The 24,599-nt window shown below is 38.5% G+C and overlaps 2 protein-coding genes across 2 annotated transcripts in view; one reads left to right on the top strand and one right to left on the bottom strand.

Annotated features, from left to right (window-relative positions):
• The window catches only part of Ngly1 (N-glycanase 1), a 56,815-nt gene extending 49,777 nt beyond the window's left edge, over nucleotides 1-7,038 (bottom strand). Inside the window, exons 1-2 of the mRNA XM_015488946.2 lie at nucleotides 7,011-7,038; nucleotides 2,619-2,925 (exon numbers count right to left, since the gene is read on the bottom strand). Of these exons, the coding sequence (XP_015344432.1) occupies nucleotides 2,619-2,925; nucleotides 7,011-7,038 (335 nt within the window). The remainder of the gene's footprint in view (nucleotides 1-2,618; nucleotides 2,926-7,010) is intronic.
• On the top strand, nucleotides 6,957-11,166 carry Oxsm (3-oxoacyl-ACP synthase, mitochondrial). Its single transcript, XM_015489558.2, has 3 exons — nucleotides 6,957-7,098; nucleotides 7,899-8,897; nucleotides 10,723-11,166. The coding sequence occupies exons 2-3, from the start codon at nucleotides 7,930-7,932 to the stop codon at nucleotides 11,123-11,125; spliced, it is 1,371 nt and encodes a 456-aa protein (XP_015345044.1). The 5' UTR covers nucleotides 6,957-7,098; nucleotides 7,899-7,929; the 3' UTR covers nucleotides 11,126-11,166.
• Nucleotides 11,167-24,599: the final 13,433 nt, after the last annotated feature.

Raw genomic sequence — 24,599 nt, 5'->3', positions numbered from 1 at the left:
TGTCAATCCTTATCTACAATATCTTTCTCAATTCCATCTGTATTTGTACTTAAGAGTATTCAATAGCTTCCCAACTGGAATCAATGCCTTATATCTTCTTATATTATTACTTCTCATGAAACTTTTCATTATGCCTCTGACTCCAGAAACTATCATTGCTTTCTTTGGACTATCATATCATATATATTCTCTACAACTCCATCAATTGGTCCCACCCTACCAAACCTCTATTCTCAAAAGTATCTAACATCAGGTCTCCCTGTCATCTCCTCACATAAACATGTAAGTCTTTAAATATTGTCTCGGAATTATTTTTAGATTTTTATGTCACAGCTGCTTTCATACTTGTGTCTTTCTCCCCAATATACTTATGCTATTCCAAGAGAAACCTCTTTCTGTTTGACTATTTTCAGTCACACCCAGTGCTGTTCATAATCAATAACTGTGCAGTTTGCAAAATGAATTAGTGGAAAATCAAATTTATATATTTTAAGGAATGAATGGAGCAAGTTAGCTAATAATGAAGTTAGCTCATGTAGAACATCAGTGAAATTACTACAGCTTTTTAAGAAAGTAGCCTTCAGAAAACAGATAATCTAGAAGTGAATGGCATCTTTGCATATAATTTAGCCTATATTTTGTTCTTAATTGAATTAGATTTATAAATCTTAGATGGGAATAAGATAAACGTCATCCAAAGCAGAAATTTAAAATGTAATCAAATATATCATTTTAACTTGAGATTCAGTGTGTATAGCAAGCAACAAGAATTAGTTTCCAAAACAAAAATCTACTGATGAAATTCTCATTTCAACAGTCATTCTATAAAATACTATGTCAGACTGACGTAGGAGCAAGAGATGTAAAGACAATACCCATTTCATTGTACCTCACTTCTATTGCTGGCAGATATCTTAAAATAGAAAGAAACAGAAAATCTCAATTTCTTGACTCTCAAACAAGTTAAATGAGCATGTCCGTAATGGCTGGGGACAAAAAAGGAAGTTTTTTTGTTAAGAAGTTAGGGATTTGGACAAGGAAAAAAGGGTAGTTGCCCCCAAGCCTGAAAAAGTTACTTGAGACAAACTAAAAAGGGTAGTTTTTCATACCATTTCCAATTGTATGAGTTCCAAACATCTAATTCTTTTTAGGAAAAAAATTCTTTCAAGATCAGAAATGTAAGCCATAATAAAGACTATAACATAAACTAAGAGCAGGCTAAGTTTCTTTTAAAAGTTTAGTAAATGTTCATGATGATTATTATGATGCCAAAAGTCATTTGCAAGCAAAGATATCCTTCCTCAAAACATCGCAATCTCAGTATTTTTGGTTCCTAGGACTGCAAGTAGGAGTCTTCTTTACAAGGCCACCTCCCTTTACCAAACCGTGGTGATTCCAGAGTTCAGTGGCTCTCCAGCAGATTGGACATGGAGAACCCAGCCTGAGTTCATTCATAGTCCATCAGCACCTCTGTACTCTGAAGAGCTGTAAGTTTTCTCAGGGTAGAAAATGTAAGCTGAGGTGTCACAGAGGAGGAAAGTGATCCTCACATAGGTCACAATTATGTAGCTGGGATCAAGCCACATGCCACATCTCTCACAGCATCTAACACACAGCAAGGGCTCAATATGTTCTGTTTTCAATTTACTTCAAAAATCATTAATGTTCCCTAATTTGCCAAGGATTTAAAAACTATACTTAAAACTAGTTGCTCTAAAAATTGGGTCACATGAAATTTACAGCTTTGAGTTTGAGAATTTCCTTTTAGGTTTCATGTCAATATACCATCAATTATTAGGCTCAAGGTGCTAAGAGAACCTAGATATCATGGAGGTCTACAGGGGAAATCATTAAAGCACCTGGAGCTCTTTTAACCTCCTGTTCCACTGCCTTCCCCACACGACCACGTCCTTCTTTAAGACATCACATTTGATCTGAGGTGTTAAGATGGGTAATGACTCAAAAGCGAATAATCAAATTTTACCTCCCAATTCCCCAATCTGTCGAGGCCCTTAAAGAATTCTAGCAGAGTAATGCTCATAGAATGAAACAAATGATTCCTTTCCAAGGTGACTATACTCATTTACAGGGTCATGTTTGAAAAATAGAATCCAGCCATTAATATCAACGTTTGTGACTTTATAGAGTTTCAATAAACAACAACAACGGGCAGAAAAAAAAAATGTGAAAATCCACCATTCAGTTGTATTCTGCTTTAGTACTGGGATTTCACAAAATGGGAGGACATCATCACTGTATCAGTGACTAACTTCTGATAAGCGTATGGAAATACAAGCCGCCCAGCTGGGTAAAATCCACGCTGTGGAAAGGAAACGTGTTGCGGATAACGTCTTGACATTTGAGATAGTTAACCAGGAGGGGAGCGGCAGAGACCGGAGTCCGCCCTCCCGCCTCCCCGCCACCGGCCCCACCCGAGGGACTTGCAGTTGGCCCCGCACCCCGACAGCAGTGCCAAGTCACAACTGCAAGGGACTTCCTCTGCTCGGGCGGGGTGGACCTGAAGGCCCGCGGGCCCCTGTCCCTCCTCCGGGCCTCGCTGCGCTCCGGAACCCGGCCGAGCGCCCCCAGGCCGGGCCTCGGTCGCCCGCCGCGCGCACCTGAGGATGTTGTCGGCGTAGGTGAGCAGCAGCTTGGAGGCCTCCAGGAAGGTCTCCGGGGTGTTCTGGCAGAGCTCGGCCACCGCCGGGGACGCCGCGCCGGAGCAGCTGCCCAGCGCCCGCCGCCCGCGGGCGTCACCGCCCCTCGCGCGACGCGTCCCGCACTGAGCAGGCGCCTCCTGCGCGGCCAACCCCGCAGCTGGCCGGGAGGGCGGGGCGAGCGGCAGGACGGGAGCACCGCGGAGGAGTCCGGCGCTGAGGGCGGCGGCTGCTTCGGACGAGGGGTGTCTGACCACGGGGGCGGGGCCTTAGACCCGGAGGGGCGGGGCCTGCAGTCAGGCACCGAGCTGGGACGAGAGGACGGGGCTCTAGTGCAATGACAAGACACCTTTTCCCCTTTATTTTAAACAAAAACAGAGAGAATTTCTATATACCAAACACTGTAGTGAGAAATGCTCAGGAATTAAAGCGGGGACAGGAACAGTTGGGGCCTAATGGTATCAGCTCAGCCTTCCCTTTGAAAGATAGGATGGGGCCATAGGAAACTACGGTCTGGAAACTAATGTCATAGCATTAGTACTGTAATAAAAATGACAATCCACAAAATCATTGAAAACACCATTTTGTTTTTAAAATTCACTTAAAATTTAAGACCTTACAAATATCTCTTTACCAACAATTCTGGTAACATCTTGGAGTAACAGAAAAAAGAAAGAAAAGCAAAAGACATGTTCTTGAGTAAAGTATCTTTTGAATACCACCATTTATGAACGAAGTAAGATAATTCATTACATTAAGGGACTTCATCACACTCTTGTATCTGCTTCTTTCACTTAAGTTGAAGATATTTTGATTCTTCAGTGCCTTTAGAAAGGTTAAAGATGTTAAACTACATTAATCTCTTTATATCCATTATTGCTTCAAACAATGAAAGTATTGGTCTTAAACCAGCTTTGAACTTCTTATTTTTTTATTTGTCAATTCAATATAATTAACTCCCCCCAAAAAAAATCAGCTTTATTGAGTATAAATTTCTTTAGAGTTGAGACACAATGGCATTATTCTCAAATGGAAAAAGAATCCACTAAAATTTCCCCAAAGTCTTTTTTTGTCACACATACTAAAGAAAATGTTGACTCCAATAAAGACCATCAGCAATGAGAGGGGTTGTAGTCCTTCAAGAACTTGATATCATCAGAATCACCAGAAAACTTGTCAGAAAGACAAATTTTAGAGCCCTATTTTAAAAAAGGAAAGCCCAGCAATCTGTAGTAACAAGTCCTTCAGTTGATCTTGATGCATAGTAAAATTTGAGAAGCGCTAATTCAGAAGAAGGACAATTCATGGAGGTGGGACAATGTGAACAGAGTCCTTAAACAGAAAGATTAAGGAGCTGAGCAGTGGAAAGACTTCCTGTGAGAAAACCCCTCCACACTTAATCAGATCAAGGTCAGTCTCCTAGAAGAGTATCCTTCTCAACATTTCCTGCATCCTCCTCCTTGTCATTGCCTTATTTCAGGGTCTCATCACCTCACATCCAATCTTAATTCTCTCCCCTATGTCCATTCCCACATCCTTTCTATCAGTCCTGTTCACTGCTGTGATTTATTCTAAAACAGACATCTGATCATGTTATCCTCCTGGTAAAAGTTTTGGATGGTTCCTCTTTCCCACATTCTATAGTCAACTGGTATCCAGACCAAATAGGTAATTTAAATTATGAAGAGGCTTTATTCAAGTCAAAAAGGAGTAGGGGAGACACTGGTGAGGGAAATGAGAGTTAACCATGTCCTTCCTAGGGGAATTTAGAATCATTAAAACATTGACACTCAAAATTAAGACCAGGAATGCTGGCATCCCATCTCTGACCTATAGGATCAAATCAAAAGTCTCCATATATCACCCACGGCTTTTGTGTTCTGGCCCCTGCCTTACTCTCATGCTTTTATGGTTGCTTTGTTCCACTCCCACTTCTCAATTTTGACATTGGTCATATTGAACCAGTTCACAGTATATGGAAGTTACCCTGACACTATGGCTCCAGGCCTTGGTTCTACTCCTATAAGGAGGCCATTTCCCAAGCATTTATTGGACAAGCATTTATTCATTTCCAAGATATAGTTCAAGCATCACTTTTTTGAAGAGTTACCAGATTTTAATGAGGTAGCATTGACTTTATTGTCCCCTTTGTGTTATAATATGCTAATTTCATGTTTCAATTACAGAGTCAATTTCAGCAGTATGTACATGTTTGTTTCCGTGGCTGTATCCCTCTACTAGACTATGAACTTTTTGAAAACAGGAACCACACCCCTATTAATAATTGTAATCCATCTTCTAGCCCAAGGTTGGGAAATAAATGGATGTTTGTTGAAAATACAAGCACAGGTATAAAAATGAGAAAAATTAGGATCAATGAGTAGATAATGGTTTGGGACTATAGCTCAGTGATTAAGTGCTTGCCTAGAATGCTTGAGGCCCTGGGTTTGATGCCTAGGACCAAGAAAAAACAAAATACTGAGAAGGTTAGTTTTCTGGGTCAAAAACTTTTTAACAGAACATGGGAATTATATTTGTAAAGACAGTTTTGAATCAGAATATAAAGAATTTAAGGCAAACCTAAGAAGTCTTTACAGGAACCTATGATAAGTGGAGCCAATTTGAAGATTTGGTTAAAAAAAAAGACACCATGGCATTGCAGCAATATGATATTCTAGAAAACAGAGCTACTAGAATATCAGAAAATGTCCCACTTCTTTCCAAATGAAAGTAAAAGTGGTCAGAGGTAAAAATTAAAATGATGGCTTTTTTACTTTTCTATAAAATTTTAATTGATTTGTCATTTCTTGTCCAAGATGATTTTTGTGTACTAAAAAGAAAAATATAACAGCATATTAAAACTGTGTTTCATGAGTTTTGCTTCAAAGAAAACATTGAGAGTCTTTTTACATTATTTAAAAGTAGGGCACAGCAATGAAAAAAGAGAATGTAGCTCTCACCCATCAAACTTTATCATATAACTACATGTGTTTTAGTTTTACTCATGTGTTTAAGAGCTCTATTTTCACTGAATAAGGGTCTTACTAAGAACTGACTGGTTAGGCATGATCAGGGATTTTTTCGAGGTCAAACTAGGCTTCCCTAAACTATTTTAGATAAAGTAAATTTCCACTCATTTACATCCAGGTCTAACTAAGAAAAAGATAAGCTTGACCCAAATTATTTTCTAGGGGTGGGAAAGAAAGGAAAGTACTCCACTTGGAAACAATGGCTTCAAGAGCTATTACCCAGAAAGAAACATAAATATGACTAGACGGTTCAGAAACACATTCTATGGTCAGCTCTGTATCAAAAGATCAACAATAAAACATCTGAAACAGCAAATATCAATAAAGGTAAATAAATATCACCTTGCTCACTTTTTATATTTTCAGGTCTGAGCAAATAGTTAATAAATTTTTCCAACACTTAGAAATAAATGTCTCTATTCATCTCTATTCTTGTTTCCATTTCTGTCAGACATTGGATGTGGTATTGTGAGCATCGCCTAGTTAGGGAAACAATTATTAGAAAAGCATTATTTGTTTACTGTAAAAAACAGCCAGGGCTCAGTGGCAGCGCCCGTAATCCGAGCGGCACAGAGGAGGTTGAGCAGGAGGAGGTGGTCAAAGCCAGCCTCAGCAAAAGTGTGGGCACTAAGCAACTCAGTGAGACCCTAAAATACAAAATAGGGCTGGAGATGTGGCTCAGTGGCTGAGTGCCCCTGAGTTCATTCCCGGGAACCAAAAAAAAAAAAAAAAAGTAGAAAGTCTTAAGAAAAAATAAGGAAAACAAGATAATCATTGTACATCCTTGCAGACCTTTAAAAACTATTTTTTAAAAACGGATATGCTGCATACTGTTCTGTAACTCGCATTTAACAGTTTCAACATCTTTGCACATTAATATTCACCTATAGAATTATTTTTAATGGCTTCATAGCATTTGAATGTGCTACAAATTGCACAACTAATTTTCTGATGTTGGCATTTTGGTTAGTCTGCTTTTCTGTTACAAATAACTTGGAGCCTATAATAATTTCCTTTCTTAGGATTTTCAGTGATAATGCCCTTCAGGATTTCAATCCTAATCAGTTGTCTACAACATGAGACTAGAAGGGCATTATCACTGAAAATAAAACAACGTTTCTTTGTGACGGGCAAAAACGCTATCTTTCGCGTTATTTGCAGGTCTTTGGCGATCGGCGTATCCCAGAGGTTCGTGACAGAGTCTTTCCACGCACGCGTTCAAGGGCCCAGCCACCTCGGACCGCCCTGTATCACACAAGGTGACGCGGTGCAAGGTCAACGGACTGAGCGCGCTCCGACGTGACGCACGTGAGCGAGCGCGTACGTTTGTACGCGCGTGTACGCGTGCGCATGCTCACGCGAGAGTCAGCGCGGCGGAAGGGCCGTGCGGTCGTCGAAAGCCCTTTAAACAGGTATCAACTGCTTGTTACCCGTGGGTTTCAGTGCCTTCATCCCCAAATCGTGTCGGGGTTGAATTTCCAAAGGGAAGTCCGAGGACCTGCGGCTTAATTTCTTTTCGTGCAGCTATGCTTTCTTCATAGTGTTTGAGAGGCACTGCAGGGAATGGCCACGCCTCTTTAACCCTCGCCCCTGGCCTTCGTAGTTCTTCGGAAGTGATTGGCTGATCCTATTTTCCTCTTGCAGAGGAGAGGTTTAGAAAGGTGGAGGGACTTGTCCGTCCTCCCGGCATAAGCCTAGCCCTAAAGTGGATTCTCAACCTGAGTGCCTAGATGCTCAATCTAGGACTCCTGGTTCTGGGTGGCCTTTCGAAACTCTTTTTATCCCTAGGTATTGAGGATTGATAAAGCCCATTTACCCGCCTCCAAGGGCCCTGAAATGTGTTTTTGTTCCCTTTAAGCCAGAAATACTATTTAGAGTCCGTTTTTAGCAGTCCTGAACAAAACGCTTTCTGCAGCCCGTATCAGTCTAGGAGTGGCTTCACATTTTTCATTGTACATTCTATTTTATTAAAAAAATAAATCCTTAATTCGTTTGTCTTCGAATGTCTGAAGGTGCTTACAATCTAAAACACTGCAGTACTCAAGGGAATTAAGTCCAAGCTGATGAATAGATTAAAATGATGTTACATTATTTTCTCTGTGCTTATTAGAAGCTTACATCAAGCATTCAAAAAAACCAAACTTCTGCATTATTAAACTCTTCAGCTCTTTAAACAATGAATACTTCCTGACTGTATTGTGGTCTGTTACAGGAATGTGTTTCTGATCATCTGAATCTCAACCATGTTGTCAAACTCCTTACATTTCCTAAAAATTACAAGCAGTCGTTTTCTATCTTCAAGATTATGCCATCAATTAATAAATGAAAAGAGGTTTTTTGGAACTGTGCCAACATCCAGAAGAGTTGTCATTACAGGAATTGGTTTAGTGACTCCCCTTGGTGTTGGAACTCAATTGGTATGGGAGCGTCTTCTCCGAGGAGAAAGTGGAATTGTTTCACTGCTTGGTGAAGAATATAAGAGTATTCCTTGTAGTGTTGCTGCTTATGTGCCAAGAGGTTTTGATGAAGGTCAGTTTAATGAACAAAACTTTGTGTCCAAATCAGATATTAAGTCCATGTCTTCTCCCACTGTCATGGCCATTGGGGCAGCAGAGTTAGCCATGAAAGATTCTGGCTGGCATCCTCAGTCAGAAGCCGATCAAGTGGCTACTGGTGTTGCAATTGGCATGGGAATGGTTCCTCTGGAAGTTGTTTCTGAAACTGCTTTGATGTTTCAGACAAAAGGTTATAATAAAGTCAGCCCATTCTTTGTCCCTAGGATTCTGATTAATATGGCAGCAGGCCAGGTCAGCATTCGACATAATCTCAAGGGCCCCAATCATGCAGTATCAACAGCCTGTACCACAGGAGCTCATGCTGTGGGAGACTCTTTTAGATTTATAGCCCACGGTGATGCTGATGTGATGGTGGCTGGAGGTACAGATTCTTGTATTAGTCCTTTATCTCTTGCTGGGTTTTCCAGAGCCCGGGCTCTGAGCACAAACTCAGATCCTAAGTTAGCATGTCGACCATTTCATCCAAAGAGAGATGGTTTCGTAATGGGAGAAGGTGCAGCTGTGCTGGTGCTGGAAGAATATGAGCATGCTGTTCAAAGAAGGGCCCGGATCTATGCAGAAGTTTTGGGCTATGGACTCTCAGGTGATGCTGGTCACATAACTGCCCCTGATCCTGAAGGAGAAGGTGCATTAAGGTAAAGACCCAGTGTTCAAAATAATTTTTTCACATAAGACACTTTATTATAGTCTCAAATTAGAGAAAATTATATCTGGTCTTGATGCACAGTATCTTCATTGTTTTTCTATTCTGGACTTAAAAGTATTTTTGAATTCTTTACTTGAAGTATTGGAAGTCATGATTGAATCTCCTTACATAAATTGGATTTTAGTCAATGAAGTTGTGAAGATCCTGTGTATTTTGCCAGTTTTCCATGCCTCCGTTTGTGCTTAATAACTATCAGTATGCTCTCTCCTATAATCCTTTGTTCTTCCATTAGACTAGGACAGTAACATGAACCCTTCTAGATGTATCGGGTTGCTTTAGGTTGAGTTCTGTTCTTTTCAGGTCAGTGCTTCTCAGCCTTTTTATCACTCAGGAATCTTACTAAAATGCTGATTCGGACTCAGCAGATCTAGGTAGCACTTTAGATTCTTTATTTTAAACTAACTCCTGGATTGCAGTGATGCTACTGGCCTAAAGGCCACATTTTGAAAATTGAGTTAATTGTGGAAGAGGGTAAGTAATGAATTAAGGTTTTAAAAAGTCTTTGATAATGAATTAGCTAATAGTTTAGCTTTTTTCAATCATAAGTTTTACCCAGTTAAATTAGCTAGGATTTAGCAAACTTTTTCTGTGAAGGGACAAATAATAGATATTTTTGGTATTGTAGGCCATAGAGTTTCTTTTGTAACTGTTTGTGAAAGCATCCTCAGACAGTAGTACCTAAGTGAATTGGTGTGAATGTGTTCTAATGAAAGCACAATTTTTACAAAAGGAGGTATCGGAACAGAGCCATAGTTTACTGACCGCGATATAGTTATCTGTAGGAGAATTCTTTTAGCACACTTAAAATTATACCCTGAACTGTCTGTTAATAAATAGAAATTGCAGGTCAGAGATCAGGAACTAAAAAAAGTGTTGACATCCAGAAGATTTTAAAAGGTTCTTTCAGAGAATTTTTAAAAAAATTTTTAGATTTACTTTTTGGCTTCACAATTATTTATTTAGGATTCTTATATCCTAAATAAAGAGGATTTTGAGAGTTTATTCAAAGCACTGAAATAGTAGTAGATATGCTAAGTTTTATATTTAAATGTGAAAAAAAATTAAAAGTTTTATTGTTCAATTTTTTTTTTGGCAGTGATGGACATCAAACTAGGGCCTTGCACATGCTAGGCAATTGCTCTGCCATTGAGCTACATCCCCAGTTCTAAAACATAATTTTAAATCTTTCTCCATATTTTAAATCTCCACCTTGCCCCTTCCCATAAAAAAATTTCTAATAATTGTTTTAGTGTTGCATCAACATGTTTTTTTCCTGAGGAAAAATGCCAGTTCAAATACATGGAATTATATTTTATTTGTGATTGTACAGTCTATGAGTTAGTGTGTTTAATGCGTGGTGATGAAAGAATCTTAAGGTGCTTGTGTGACTCGTTATTCCCAAAGAGATGGCATTCTAACTTACATGATAATGAAAGGTGGTGTTCATCCAGTGTACTCTGATACTTACATTTCTTTCACATAAACCATTCAGGTAAACAGTCTGTCAGCAAGTGCAGTGACATACACCTGTAATTCCAATGACTTGGAAGGCTGAGGCAGGAGGTTTGCAAGTTCAAGGCCAGCCTCAGCAAGGTAGCAAGACCCTGTCTCAAAATAAAAAATAAAAAGGGCTAAGAATGTACAGTTCAGTGGTAGAATATCCTTGGTTCAATCACCAGTACCAGAAAAATAGAACAATAACAATCTATTAAAATTAACTTAGTTTTGATAAGTTTAATTTCCTTTCTTATTAGATGTATGACTGCTGCTATAAAAGATGCAGGGGTTCAACCTGAAGACATATCCTATGTCAATGCACATGCTACTTCCACACCATTGGGAGATGCTGCTGAAAACAAAGCCATCAAACATCTCTTTAAAGACCATGCATATGCCCTTGCAGTTTCCTCAACGAAGGGAGCCACAGGACATCTTCTGGGAGCTGCAGGGGCAGTTGAGGCAGCTTTTACTGCATTAGCTTGTTATTATCGAAAACTACCACCTACTTTAAATCTGGATTGCACAGAACCAGAATTTGATCTGAATTATGTTCCGCTAAAGGCACAGGAATGGAAAACTGATAAACGATGTATTGGACTCACCAATTCTTTTGGTTTTGGGGGTACTAATGCAACACTTTGTATTGCTGGTATATAGTAATTTAATTAAACAGTATTTTTTTAAATGTGGAAATAATATATCCATGCATATGTTTCTGTATCAAAATCCAGATACCCTTTATCTCTGTTAGGGTTGCTTAACCTTAACTATTGATATTTGGTGTAGGATAGTTCTTTATTGGGGAAAAAGGACCTGTCCTGTGCATTGTATGATGTTTTACAGCTTCCTGGTCTCTTCCTAGTAAATTACAGTAGCAATTCCTTCCCTAATTTGACAACCAGAAATCTCTAAACATTGCCAGATGTTTTCTGGGGACAAAATAACCCACATCTGAAAACTGCTGATCCATAATTTCCTAATACTCTAGTTCAAACAGCTTTCTGACATTTCATCTTCTGTTCCTTTCAGAGACATTTAAAGAAGAGCTACTTTATACTAGGCAGGGTTGCTGCATGGTACAACTTCAGGTGCACCATCCACATATAGTATATTGAAAGGAATACCAGTATATATCTGGAAGTATGCATCATTGATCAACATTCTTTTGAGTATAGCTCAATCTATTTACCTTTTGCCTATGTAGGTCTGTTCATATCATCCACACTTAATTCAGTAAATTAGTGGAATTTCCCTAAACTCCTAAGCTATCAATTCTCTAAAAGAAGAAAGTGAAATTGGTTTGATATTTCGTATTCTTTTTGTATTTAATCTGGTACCCAGTGATTAATGGAGATAAGGATATTTGGAGTAGAAATTGTTAGTGACTTAGACAGTATCCCCTCAGCCCATCTTTAACCTCATTGTAGCTGTAATAGTATCCTGGGTTCTCCCAGCTTCCTGCCGCAAGTGCTGGTAGTCCCTTTTTTGCCTTGGGGATTTCTGTAAAGCCAAAGGATCAGGATCTCGTTCATCCCCAGAAGACTGGGGTACAAGTACCCCAGAGACAACACTCAACCAATGAAGGATGACAATTGGTGGGTAAGTGCTTCAGTCTCCTTTCTGAGGGATAGCTATGTTTTTCTACAGTTCCTCAGAGGGGTCCCCAATGAAATGGGGGCCCACAGCATTAACCAACCCAGTAACACTGGTATTTTTCCTCCTAATGCCTTATCCCTGATTTATAATACTATTCCTAGGAGTCATCTTCCAAACAAACCACGTTTTCTCAGGCTCTGCTTTCTGAGTAACTCAAAATTAAGGACATTTTTGTTGTAATGGGAATTTATATATCAACAGAATTGAGTGGAAAGAGGATAAAGGGAATATGTGTATTTCTGCAGAAATAAATAGAGTTTCCCACATCTTAATAGGCTGGCTATATTTCCTACCCACTGACTGTGACTACAGTACTTTATTCCCATATACCTAGCATTCCATTTATGTACTCATAACTATAATCATTTTTAATACATGATAAAATTTATTTGTTTGAGATTTGCTAGATGCTAGCATAGACTGATGTTTTACTGGTCACCAGTGATAAAGGAATGGGTCAGGAAGCTGTGTACATATGTGGGTAAAGGTTTCAGGTTAAAGGGGAAGATGCAGAAGGAAAGATGTTCCAGCTAACAGAAATTCAGTGTGGAATGGTCTAGAAGTTAGAACATTTGTTCTGAACATAAATATACTCTGAGATTGGGGGATTAAGAGATAATCCTAGAGGATCTGGTATAGGTCAGGTCACACAGAACCTTACAAATTTTAAGGCAGTAAGAATCCTGTAACTAGTTTTGTGGTTCTGTTTCTGTGACTGAACCCTGACTGATAAATGTGAAGAAGAATGGGGAATATTGGGAGTAACACAATCACCTTTTGTTTAAGAAACATCACTTTGACTATGCAGTGAAGAACAGACTGCGGAGGAAGCATGTTTCCCATAGGAGAATAGAGTCAGAAGGGTTTTGCGAAATCTAGGTAAGGAAAGATGGTGGTCTGGATGAAACAGGATATTTTGACCCAAGTTTCTTCCAAAGTTGAAAATCTCATCTGTGTTGTTAAATCAATTTTATTATGGCATCATTTGTATACAATAAAATACACTCATTTTAAATGTATAGTTCAGTGATTGATTTTTGAGAACTATACGCCTACACATTTAACTATCACTTCAGTGAAAATAAAGAACGTTTTCATCACCCCAAAATACTTGTGTCCCTTTTCAGTTAGTGTCTCCCTAATGGTACATCATCTCTGAAGAACATTCTGTCTAAAATTTACCTTTTCTCGAATTTCATGTAAAGGGAGATATACAAAAATTAATCTTGCATCTAGCCTCTTCCACAGTGTTTCTGAGGTTCATGCATGTTATTGAGTTTATCAGCAATTAATTCCTCTTATTGCTGAATTTTTTTATTCAATTCATATAGATGGTCAAGACTTTTAAATTATTTTCTGTATCTCATTGTTATTTTTTAAACAAGTATGTATTCTCTTTTGAATTTAAGTAAGGCAAGAGACAGGAATGGTGGTATGTGCCTGTAATCCCCGCAACTCGGGAGGCTGAAGCAGGAGGATCGAGAGTTCAAAGCCAGCCTTGGCAACTAAGTGAGTCCCTAAGCAATAGCAAGACCCTGTGTCTTACAAAAAAAAAAAAGTATTAAAAAGGGTGGGGTGGGGAGGGGTGCTTGGGTTGTGGCTCAATGATAGAGCACTTGCCTAGCACGGTGAGGCCCTGGGTTGGATCCTCAGCACTACTTAAAAATAAATAATTAAAGATATTACACAGGAAAAGGGGCTGGGGATGTGGCTCAGCAGTCGAGCACCCCTGGGTTCAATCCCTGGTACACACACACACCAAAAAAATTAAAATAAAAAAATGAATTTTTAAATTCTCTAGGACAGGGGGCTGGGGATGTAGAGCTCAGTGGTATAGTGATTGCCTAGCATGCTCAAGGCTGTAGGTGTGAGCCCCAGCACTGTTAAAAAAAAAAAAAAAAAAAAAGTACAGAACCAAGAGTGAAGATGGCAGATTAGAGGAAGGGTGTTCATCGCAGCAGTACCTCAGTACCAGCCCTACAAACCAGGAACACTGCTCCACAACAAGGTAGGTAACTAAGGGAACTCACTGAAACTTACTACTGGACTGTAAAAGACACCACAGAGAGGGGGATGGGAATGTGGCTCAAGCGGTAGCGCACTGGCCTGGCATGCGTGCGGCCGGGGGTTCGATCCTCAGCACCACATACAAAACAAAAATGTTGTGTCTGCCAAGAACTAAAAAATAAATATTAAAAAATTCTCTCTCTCTCTCTTAAAAAAAAAAAAAGAAAGAAAGAAACCACAGAGATATATTAAGTTTGACCATAATATAAGAAAGAAATAATATGTGAGGAAACACACCAACTTGGGTGCTAGCAGCAGTAGCAGTGGCTGAGTGGTGGGAAACACAGGCAAGCAAAGAAGACAACTTGGTTTTCAGAGAAAGAAAAAAGAAGAATTTGGCTTTGGGGGAAAACCTGTGGATTAGATGGTAAGTCTGGTCCAAATGGACACATCTATTGGGAAAACTGTTCAGTTACCCCACCCACCCAAAACCATTCACCCCAGTGGCCAATAGTTCCGCAGGAAGCAGGATCCCTGGTGCGGGAATCACCTGTAAGCTCTACACACCAGAAAGCAGAGACAGGCGATCAGGAACTCATAAAGAAAGTTGCCAGCAGTCACCTATCATGACCCCCAGAATGTTCCTGAATCAGAATGACTGAAATAGGCACAAAGAAAATTGTACCTGGCCCATACAAGCTCTGGGTACAAAGAGGGGAAAACTCCGTTTGTTGCTGGTGCCCCATAGAGTTATTGGGAAGATGTCTAGGTTAGCCATAGAGGAGCATCTGCACTCCAGGGTGGATACTGGGTGATTTATATTCATAGAGATGAAAGTGAAGCCTGTAGAGGTTTAGTTCTTACGTTCTAACAGTGAATTTTACCAGAGGCTTTAGAGATCCAGATGTCCTGCAGAGACTAGCATCTCCCCAGCATCAGGGCCATGGACCAACTCTCAAATATACACAGACAGATTTCCAAAGTTCTGCCAAGACTGATCCCCAACTAATGAACTTCCAATTAAGAACTCTGCACTCATCCCCCACTACAGGAATACATAATTTGTCAGTATGCCCCAGACTATCCCACCCTAAACTGGTAGATAAGAAGCTGAGATCTCCTCTGACCAGCTTTTCCTCCTAGCCACAACACCTAGCAGTTAGGTGAGGAGCACAAAGATATTGGTCTTTAAAAACCCCCAGCCTTTGACCCCAGGGTTACGAAGCCAAAAATAAATAAATATAAAGAATGAAAATTTATCCCTGCCAACCATTATGACAACTTCAGTAAACAAGCCCTTTATTTCTCATTAATATTTTTCTTATTTTTTTTCTTTTATGTTTCCCAATTTTTTATATATTGTATTTTTTTACTTTTCTATTTAAAAGATTTTAACTTTTTAAATTTTTTCACATCTCATTATTTTTTATTTTTTTTCCATTTTGCAAGATTGTGTGTGTGTATGTGTGTGTGTGTGTGTGTGTGTGTGTCTCATGATATGGATAAATTAAAAAATATGTATTCATATAATTTTACTTTCACTTTAATTGCATTCCTCTGCACCTATTTATTATGTAGTCTTGGTTTGACAGGTGGAGTATAATTACATGGGATTGAGTTGTTTTGATCTTATATTTGCTTGTTTGTTTACACCTTGAACAAATCTTATTTCTCTTCTTCAATCACTTCCTCCACTAATATTGAAATTTTCCTTTTCCCTTTTCCTCTTTCATTTATTACTTTCTGTTAATTTTTATTCCTTCTCATTTACAACCCAAATCTGCTACCTATCTCTGCCTCTCTGTTCACTTTTTAAAAAACAAATTTAAGCTCTCTCTTGCCTTTGTACCCTATTTTCTCTTCATGTAAGAAACTATAATTCCACTAAATAATAGAATTATATAATTTACATAATTTCTACCTCATTCATGTTTTGATTATTAATATTATTTTAGGTATCAGGAATTGAACTCCGGGGCACTTGACCATTGAACGACATCCCCAGCCCTAGTTCATATTTTATTTAGAGATAGAACATTTTGATATGAAAGAAGATCTAAGGGATAAATTAAGAAAGCAAATATAGGAGATGAAAGACCATTTCAATAAAGAAACAGAGAAAAGAAACCAGAACTCCTGAAAATGAAAGACACATTGAGTCAAATTAAAACTTCACTTGAAAGCATCACCAACAGATTTAATAATGTAGAAAATAGGACTTCATAAACCTTGAAGTCTGGGTATATGAACTTGAATACTCATTAAGCAATAAAGGAAAACAAAAGAACCATGATTAGAATATACAAGAACTCTGGGGCAGCATCAAGAGAACAAAACTCAGATTCAGGGCTGGAGATGTGGCTCAAGCGGTAACGCACTCGCCTGGCATGAGTGTGGCGCTTGGTTCAATCCTCAGCACCACATACAAATAAAGATGTTGTCTCTGCCGAAAACTAAAAATTAATCTTAAAATTCTCTCTCTCTCTCTCTCTCTCTCTCTCACTCTTTAAAAAAAAAACTCAGATTCATAGAAAAATCCCTATATCAAAAGTGAGATAGACATAACATATGGAAAGTATACAGGACATCAATTAGACAGGATCAGAACAGAAATTTGACAAGACACATCATCATCAAAATGCCTAACAGAGGAACTAAGGAAAGAATATTAAAAGCTTTAATAGCTACCTTGATTCTCTCATGTTTATGAGCATTATAGTTATTCCTGCTAATTGGTTCATTTTGACAAAATCATGCATGCATGGAATTTGATTTCCATACCTGCTCACCCCACTTTCCCTCAAGAAATGAAACTGAAACAACAATTAAATCCTTTCCATAAGAAAACTTAAGACCTGGTAGATTCTCAGCCATGTTCTACCAGATACTTAAAGAAGAACTAACACTAATCTTTCACAAATTATTCCATAAAATTGAAAGGAAGGGAACACTCCCAAATATATTCTATGAAGCCAGTATAACCCTGATACCAAAACTGGACAAAGACATATCAAGGAAAGAAAACTACAGACCAATATCTCTGATGAATATATATGCAAAATCCTTAGGAAAATATTAGCAAGCTATATTGAAAAACACATAAAGAAGATGATACACCATGATCAAGTGGGTTTCATCATAGGGATGCAAGGTTGGTTCAACATATGCAAATCAATAAATGTAAATCACCACTTAAATTGAATTAAAGGGCAAGAATTATATGATCATCTCACTAGAAGCAGAAAAGGCCTTTGATAAAATTCAGCACCTATTCATTTAAAAAATGCTGGAGAAACTAGGGATGGAAGGAACTTATCTCAATGTCATAAAAGCTAGTATGATAAACTCAAAGCCAACACCATACTAGATGGAGAAATTTTAAAAGCATTTCCTCTAAATTTACGAATAAGACAAGGCTGTTCATTCTCACCACTTCTATTCAATAGTTCTCAAAATTCTAGGCAGAGCAATAAGGCAAGAGAAAGAAATTAAAGGGATACAAATAAGAAAATAAGAAGTCAAACTATCTGTTTGCCAATGACATGATCCTATATGTAGAAGATCAGAAAAACCTCACCAGAAGATATCCAGATAGATGAATTCAGAAAAGCAGCAAGTTACGAGATCAACTCTTTTCTATCCTCCAACAATGATTCTTCTAAGAAATTAGGAAAATCATTCCTTTCACAATACCCTAAAAAAGAATACTCGAGAATTAATCTAACTAAAGAGGTGAAAGATCTCTACAATGAAAATTATAGAACATTGAAGGAAGAGATTGAGATGACTTTAGAAGATGGAAAAAACTTCCCATATTCTTGGATAGGAAGAATTAATATTGTCAAAATGGCCATACTACCAAAAGCAATATACAGATTTAATTAAATCTCCATCAGAATACCAATGACATTCTTCACAGAACTAGGAAAAAAAAAGTCCTTAAATTCATTTGGAAGAATAAGAAACCCAGAATGGCCAAAGCCATCTTGAGAAAGAAGAGTGATGCAGGATCACAATACCTGATCTCAAATTATACTACAGAGATATAGTAACAAAAATAGCATGGTATTGGTATCAAAATAGCTATGAAGACCAGTGGAATAGAGTTGAAGACACAGTGACAACCCCATACACTTTAAGTTAGCTGATGTTTGACAAAGGTGCCAAAAATATATGTTAGAGAAACAAAGCCTTTTTAACAAATGATGCTGGAAAAACTGGATATCCATATGGGTAGAAGAATGAAATTAGATTTCCATCTCTCATCTTGTACAAAAGACTAATGTAAAAAGATCAAAGACTTAGAAATTAGAACAGAAACATTGCAACTGCTAGAAGAAAACATAGGGTCAATACTTCATCATATAAGTGCAGGCACCAACTTCCTTAAAGAATCCAAAAGCTCAAGAAATAAAACCAAGAATCAATAAGTGGGATGCCATCAAATTAAAACGCTTCTCACATGAAAGGAAACAAAAGGATGAAGAGAGAGCCTACAGAGTGAGAGAAAATCTTTGCCAGTTATTCTTCTGACAGGGGATTAACATCTTAAATGTATAAAGTACTAAAAAAACCTGAATACTAAAAAATAAAATAACCCAATCAATAAATGGTCAAAAGAACTAAACAGACATTTCTAAAAAAATGGCCAATAAATATATGAAAAAATGTTCAACATCTCTAGCAATCAGGGAAACGCAAATTAAAGCTATACTAAGATTTCATTTCCAATCAAAATGGCAATTATCAAGAACACAAATAATAATAAATGCTGGTGAGGATGTCAGTGGAGAGTATACGCATACATTGTTGGTAGCATTGCAAATTAATGCGACCACTCTGGAGAGCAGTGTAGAGGTTCCTCAGAAGGCCTAGGAATGGAACCACCATATGACTCAGCTATTACACTTATAGTATTTATCCAAAGGAACTAAAATGAGCCTACGATAGTGATACAGTCACTTCAATGTTTATAGCAGAATAATTTGTAATAGCCAAATTAAATGCCCATTAATAGATGAATGGATCAAGAAAACATGATGTGTGTGTGTGTGTGTGTGTGTGTGTGTCAGATATTATAAACACATAGGGAATATCACTGGAGGAGATTGGGAGGGAGAACAGAAGGATAAAGGGGAGGAAATATGAACTGAATTTAACAAAATTATGTTATAAGCATATATAAATATACCACAGGGAATTTTATCTTTGTGTATATGTAAAAAGTATCAATCAAAAATAAATAGATATGGGCTGGGGATGTGGCTCAAGCGGTAGCGCGCTCGCCTGGCATGCGTGCGGCCCGGGTTCGATTCTCAGCACCACATACAAACAAAGATGTTGTGTCCGCCAAATACTAAAAAATAAATGTTAAAAAACCAAAAATAAATAGATAAAGGAATGAAAGGAAGATCAATAAAGTAGAGGAAGGAGAAGGGGGAAAGTGGGGAGAACAGGTATGGAATTCAAATTCCATTCGTGCATGATTTTGTCAAAATGAACCCAATTAGCAGGAATAAGTATAATGCTCTTATAAAAATTATAAAATCAAAATGGATATTAAAGCAAAGAATTCTTCCCCTGAAAATAGCAAATTTGCAAGGATTTAACAGAATTCACATACACAGATATTTATGCAATTTATTGTGATTTACTACAAGCATTGGTAGAAATTTGAGACTTTCTTGTGGGGGTCTAGCACCAAGAGTGTATGACTAGTTTCGAATCCAAATAGCCCACCCCTTACGTGGATATTTACATTTAAAGAAGAAAAAGAATGTAAGAAAATAAAAATGACAATATAATTAGCTCTTACATTAGTTCAGGTAGCTGACAGAATTTTCAGCTTTTGGGAAGCTGACAGAATTTTCTTTCCAATAAGTTTATTAGGATAAGATGCATGTAGGATAAAGGAGGAGCTCGCTGAATGCAGAGAGCCCTTCTGACTATGATAAAATTCTGATGCCTGTGAATGACACAGGAATGAAAGAATTAGACAGGCAGGGTTTCAGACTGAAGTGCCATTCTAAGAATGTTTTGGCCAGGCTTTGGGGAGTTGATCCAAAATATTTCATTAAAGGAGTTCTACATTAGACATAGGTATGTACTACTACCCACACTGTGCTTGGCCACTGGTTGGGAGTTGCCCAGACACAACTGGAGATCTGTATATTTTTCATGGCCATGGTAAGCCGCCCCCTGCACTACAGATATCTATTTCTCCAAGTAGGCTTGATGAGGCAGCTATTTTGTGGTTCCTGTGGGCCTCTCTTTCTAAGAGAAACAATAGCCTGTGTTGTTGCAGTTGGTTCAAGGTCTATACAATTGGTACTTATCTTCTCCTGAATCCATGATTCATTCTCAACCTCAGATATCATCTTGGCAGGCCTTGATGGCTTCCCTGGTAGTGTGACCCAGGCTTTCATTCTTGTGGAATATGAGCCCTTGGTTTTCAAACTACATCATTTTCAGAGAGTGTTTGCTGCATGTGTCTGTTGTAAAGCACTGCAATCTTGAGGTAAGGGAATACCAGGAGGTACCCAAAAGACCTCCTGGATTCCATGCATATAATCCCTGTCTTAATTGTGTGAATATAGCATTCCCTTTTCCAGCTGATCAGGGTCAAATATCATAGCCAGTATGTTGACTTTCTGGTTCCTGGGCACCAGGAATCCAAAGTGTTCTAATGGCATATAGCGTGTTGTTCAGTGTCATACCTTCTATGTCCCCTGGCAAGAGTGTGTACCCTTTGCAAGACAGGACTTCAAACGCTGCAGAGTCCAGAGTTGCAAAGGTCAAAAGCACAAAATTCCTGATTGGGTCATTAGGAGTGATGGTAAATGGGGCCACTCCTCTTTCTCAACATCCTTGATTTTTTAACCCATGTGTTTTTACTGGAGACTTAGCCCCATACAGAGGTCTTTGATTTACGCATGTGCTATATCCTGAAGATGGCATCATGTCCACTTGGAATGTTGCATCTGAGCTGGTGATTCATGTGTAGCTTCAGAAGGCTTTTCTAGCTTCTTTGGGACTGGTTGCTTCTAGATGGTGCAATCTGTGATACAACCCATGGATCCCATGGGCTGATACAACCCTACTCCTATGAGCTATTCCTTTTGTTGTGCAATAGTCTCCTCTGTCAGATGCTATGTTATAAGGGATTCCATGTCTGTGAATTAGGTTTCCCATAGGCCTGAAGATAGTGGTACTCGTTGAGGCTCTATGGGAAAGAAAGGTAAACCCATACCGGAAATAGGTTATATAACTGTGAGGATGAAACTTTGGTACTTCCTCTGGAGTAGGATGGACATTGAGAGGCATCAGAAGCTAGATCCATCTTGATAAGTGAGACTCTATATTGTTGGACTCATGTGTAGCCTCCATTTCTACCATTTTTCTTTGTCAGATGCAAGTTTTATGTAATCTTTGTGCAAATTTTGGGACAAAGCCTGGTTCATGTCAGTTGGCAGTCATTTTATCACTTTGATTGTTCAGTCCCTCTACTGTGATAGACGCCTTCTTATGAGCATCCAGAAGTCTTTACCCTTCATAAAAATGCCTATGTCCATCCACATGCCTCTACTCAAAATATTCTTCTGCTCTTTCAGTCCTTGCCCTTCTAGGCTCCTGACCAAACACCAGACCTTTGGACCCTTCCCAGAAATTTTTATATATTCTTGCCGCAGTCTGGCTGGGCACAAAATAACCGAGCCGCCACAAAGCCTTGTAGGTTCAAACAGCAGCTCTTTATTCCCGAACCGGCACTCTATGCACACTTTTCGGAAACACACTCCCTTCACCGGGCTCTGCTGAGCCAATTCTCTCAGAACTCAAAGTAGCGGGCGCTCGAGGCAGCAGGATCCGCCCTAATCCCAGCAGGATCCGCCCTAATCCCAGAGCCGCCCTAATCCCGGAGCAGGGTCACCTTTCAACCATTCCCTCTAGCAAAATGCCAAGCGTCATTCTGACTAAACTGTGGCTCTCAACATATTCTTACTTCTTGGGCCACTTCTGTTGTACAAAGTGAATGACCAGATGTAGTTCTGCCTACTGGAAATGTTTTCCCTCACTTTATCTTTCCAGTCTATCCATGGATATTACTATAATGTAAACTGCCATCCATTTTTAGCTTGAACTCCTGCAAGAAATATTTAGCAGGTAAAACCCAGCAGCATTTAGTAATTGATGGCCTTCAACTTCTTTGCCAAATTCCTTGCTTCTTTTTTTAATATTCCCTATTCTCTTACCCTGGAATGTAAATTCTACCAGAATAGGGACTTTAGCTTAATTCTTTGACTGCTGTCATTTCTTTTGCATAGAACAGTACCACCTGGCACAAAATTGGTCTCAATAAACATGTGTTGAACCAACAAATGGATAAATCTCAGGAAATTGTTCCAGCTGTCACCTTGTGCTCAGATCATAGAGTGGTAAAAGTCATTTTGGATTCATCCCCTTTCCTTTTTCTTTTTCTTAATCATGCAGCACTTCCAGCTGATTATACTTTCAAAATATATTCTGAATTGTCACTACCTTTTTTTTAGTATCTATTTTTAGTTGCAGATGGACATAATATCTTTATTTTATTTATTTTTATGTGGTACCAGGAACTGAACCCAGTGCCTCATGCATGCTAGGCAAGCTTTCTACCACTGAGCCACAATCCCAGCCCTATCACTACTCTTTATTTCTACCAATACTACAGTTTCTTCTCTGAATTGTAAGGGACAACTTTTTGCCGTTCCTGTTTCAACTCCCCGTTACTCCCCAAACACATTCATTCTTGCTATAGCTGACAGATTTTTCTTTCTATGATCAATTACATCATGTTATGTTTCTTCTGAGATCTTTCTAATGCCTTCTCATTTGACTCAGGATGAAATTTGAACCTCTTACCCTGATGTATGTGACCACTCTCTAATCTTACATCCCGCTGTTTGCATGCAAGCCAAGCTTGTGTTCTTTCTGTTCCTCAAACACCAAACTCATTTCTGCTTTTATATTTGCTGTCTCTTGGCCAGAAACACTACTTTTCATTTATGTGAACATTGACTTCCTCTTTTTATTCAGGATTCAGCACAAATGCCTCTGGTTGAGAGAGGCCATCCCTAGCCACCCCAATCTTCCTGCTCAATCCATCTCCATTCTATAGTTGTTTTATTTTTTTGTATATCTTACACTATCAGAAATAAGCTTTTCTTAAAAAAATGTATCATTTGATATTTGTAGTTGCTTGTGTTAGAATATAAGTTTCACAGGATTTGCGGGGGGCGGAGAATATTGTGGACTTAGTGAACAAAAACAGTATTGTGTGACGCATACTTGCATACAGATTTATACACATACACAAACACATCAAATATCAACACAAACAAAACATTTTAGTCCCAGCAGTGACTGAAAGTATCTCTGCTTCAGGAAGGACAGGAAAGAGCAGCAGTTCATCATGATCTTAGAAAACCAAGAGAATTGTTACCATCTAGAGTAAGTATAGGGGATGGGTCTTATAGACATAATTAGAGGAGATCATAGTTCTTTCTCTTCTGTCTAGTTACTTGAGACTCAGCTTTGATCTTTGGTACTAACAAGGAAAGGAGAATAGGCATTAAGATAAAATTTCTTTAGAATTGCTTAGCATGAGAAACATATCTTGAATTATATGAGGCTAAACCTGACATCTTGAACAAAAATGGCTCTAACTCAATATTTAGCCAGTGAGGGTTTTTTTTTTTTTTTCTGTAAAGGGTCAAATAGTAAATATTTTTAGCTTGGTGGGCCATATGGTTTCAGTTGCAACTTCTCCATTCTGCCCTTGTAGTGCAAAAGTAGCCATCATGAATGGGCATGGCAGCACTTGGCTGCAGGGGGGCCAGAGTTGGCCAACTGGTTTTAGTTTTACAATTCTCATTCTAACTTGCAAGGAGGCACATTCTCTGAAATGTTTAGCCTGGGTAAGTAGAATATCCAGAAATTTTGCAGTAAAATTCAGTATGAGCTAAATTTCAGTACTGATAACAATAATAAAAACAATAGCTGGTGCTTATGTAGTGTTTACATGTCAGGGATTCTTTTAAGTACCTTTTAAAATATCACTTAATTTAGTCCTCACAATAGCTGTGTTGTACTGGAAATGAGGGGCAGGACACTGAGATCTGGAAGCAACACTTTATTAGTGGTGCCATGGCCCAGAGATCATTCCTAAAGTCTGAGCCCCGAGCATAGCAGGGCTTTTATTTTTATACATAAGCAAGTTTTGGGTATATCAAGGCAAGGGAGTTGGTGCAGTTCTATTTATTGGAGGGTGTATTCTACATTCCCTATCTGGTATAAGCTTGTCAATAGCCTAGGGACTTTTAGTTCATAGAGCTTAGGAACTTTTTTTTTTTTTTTTAATTTTTTAGGTGTAGTTGGACACAATGCCTTTATTTATTTATTTATTTATTTCTATGTGGTGCTGAGGATCGAA

The sequence above is a fragment of the Marmota marmota genome, unplaced genomic scaffold (genome assembly GCF_001458135.2).
Source record: "Marmota marmota marmota unplaced genomic scaffold, marMar, whole genome shotgun sequence".
NCBI lineage: Eukaryota > Metazoa > Chordata > Mammalia > Rodentia > Sciuridae > Marmota > Marmota marmota.
This window is presented reverse-complemented; position numbering and strand designations above follow the sequence as displayed.

What these genes read in the sequence shown, in the direction of transcription:
- Oxsm (XM_015489558.2), top strand. Translation starts at nt 7,930, where the DNA reads ATGTTGTCAAACTCCTTACATTTCCTAAAAATTACAAGCAGTCGTTTT. An exon ending in GAAGGAGAAGGTGCATTAAG is followed by an intron (nt 8,898 to 10,722) that starts GTAAAGACCCAG and finishes CTTTCTTATTAG; the next exon opens with ATGTATGACTGCTGCTATAA.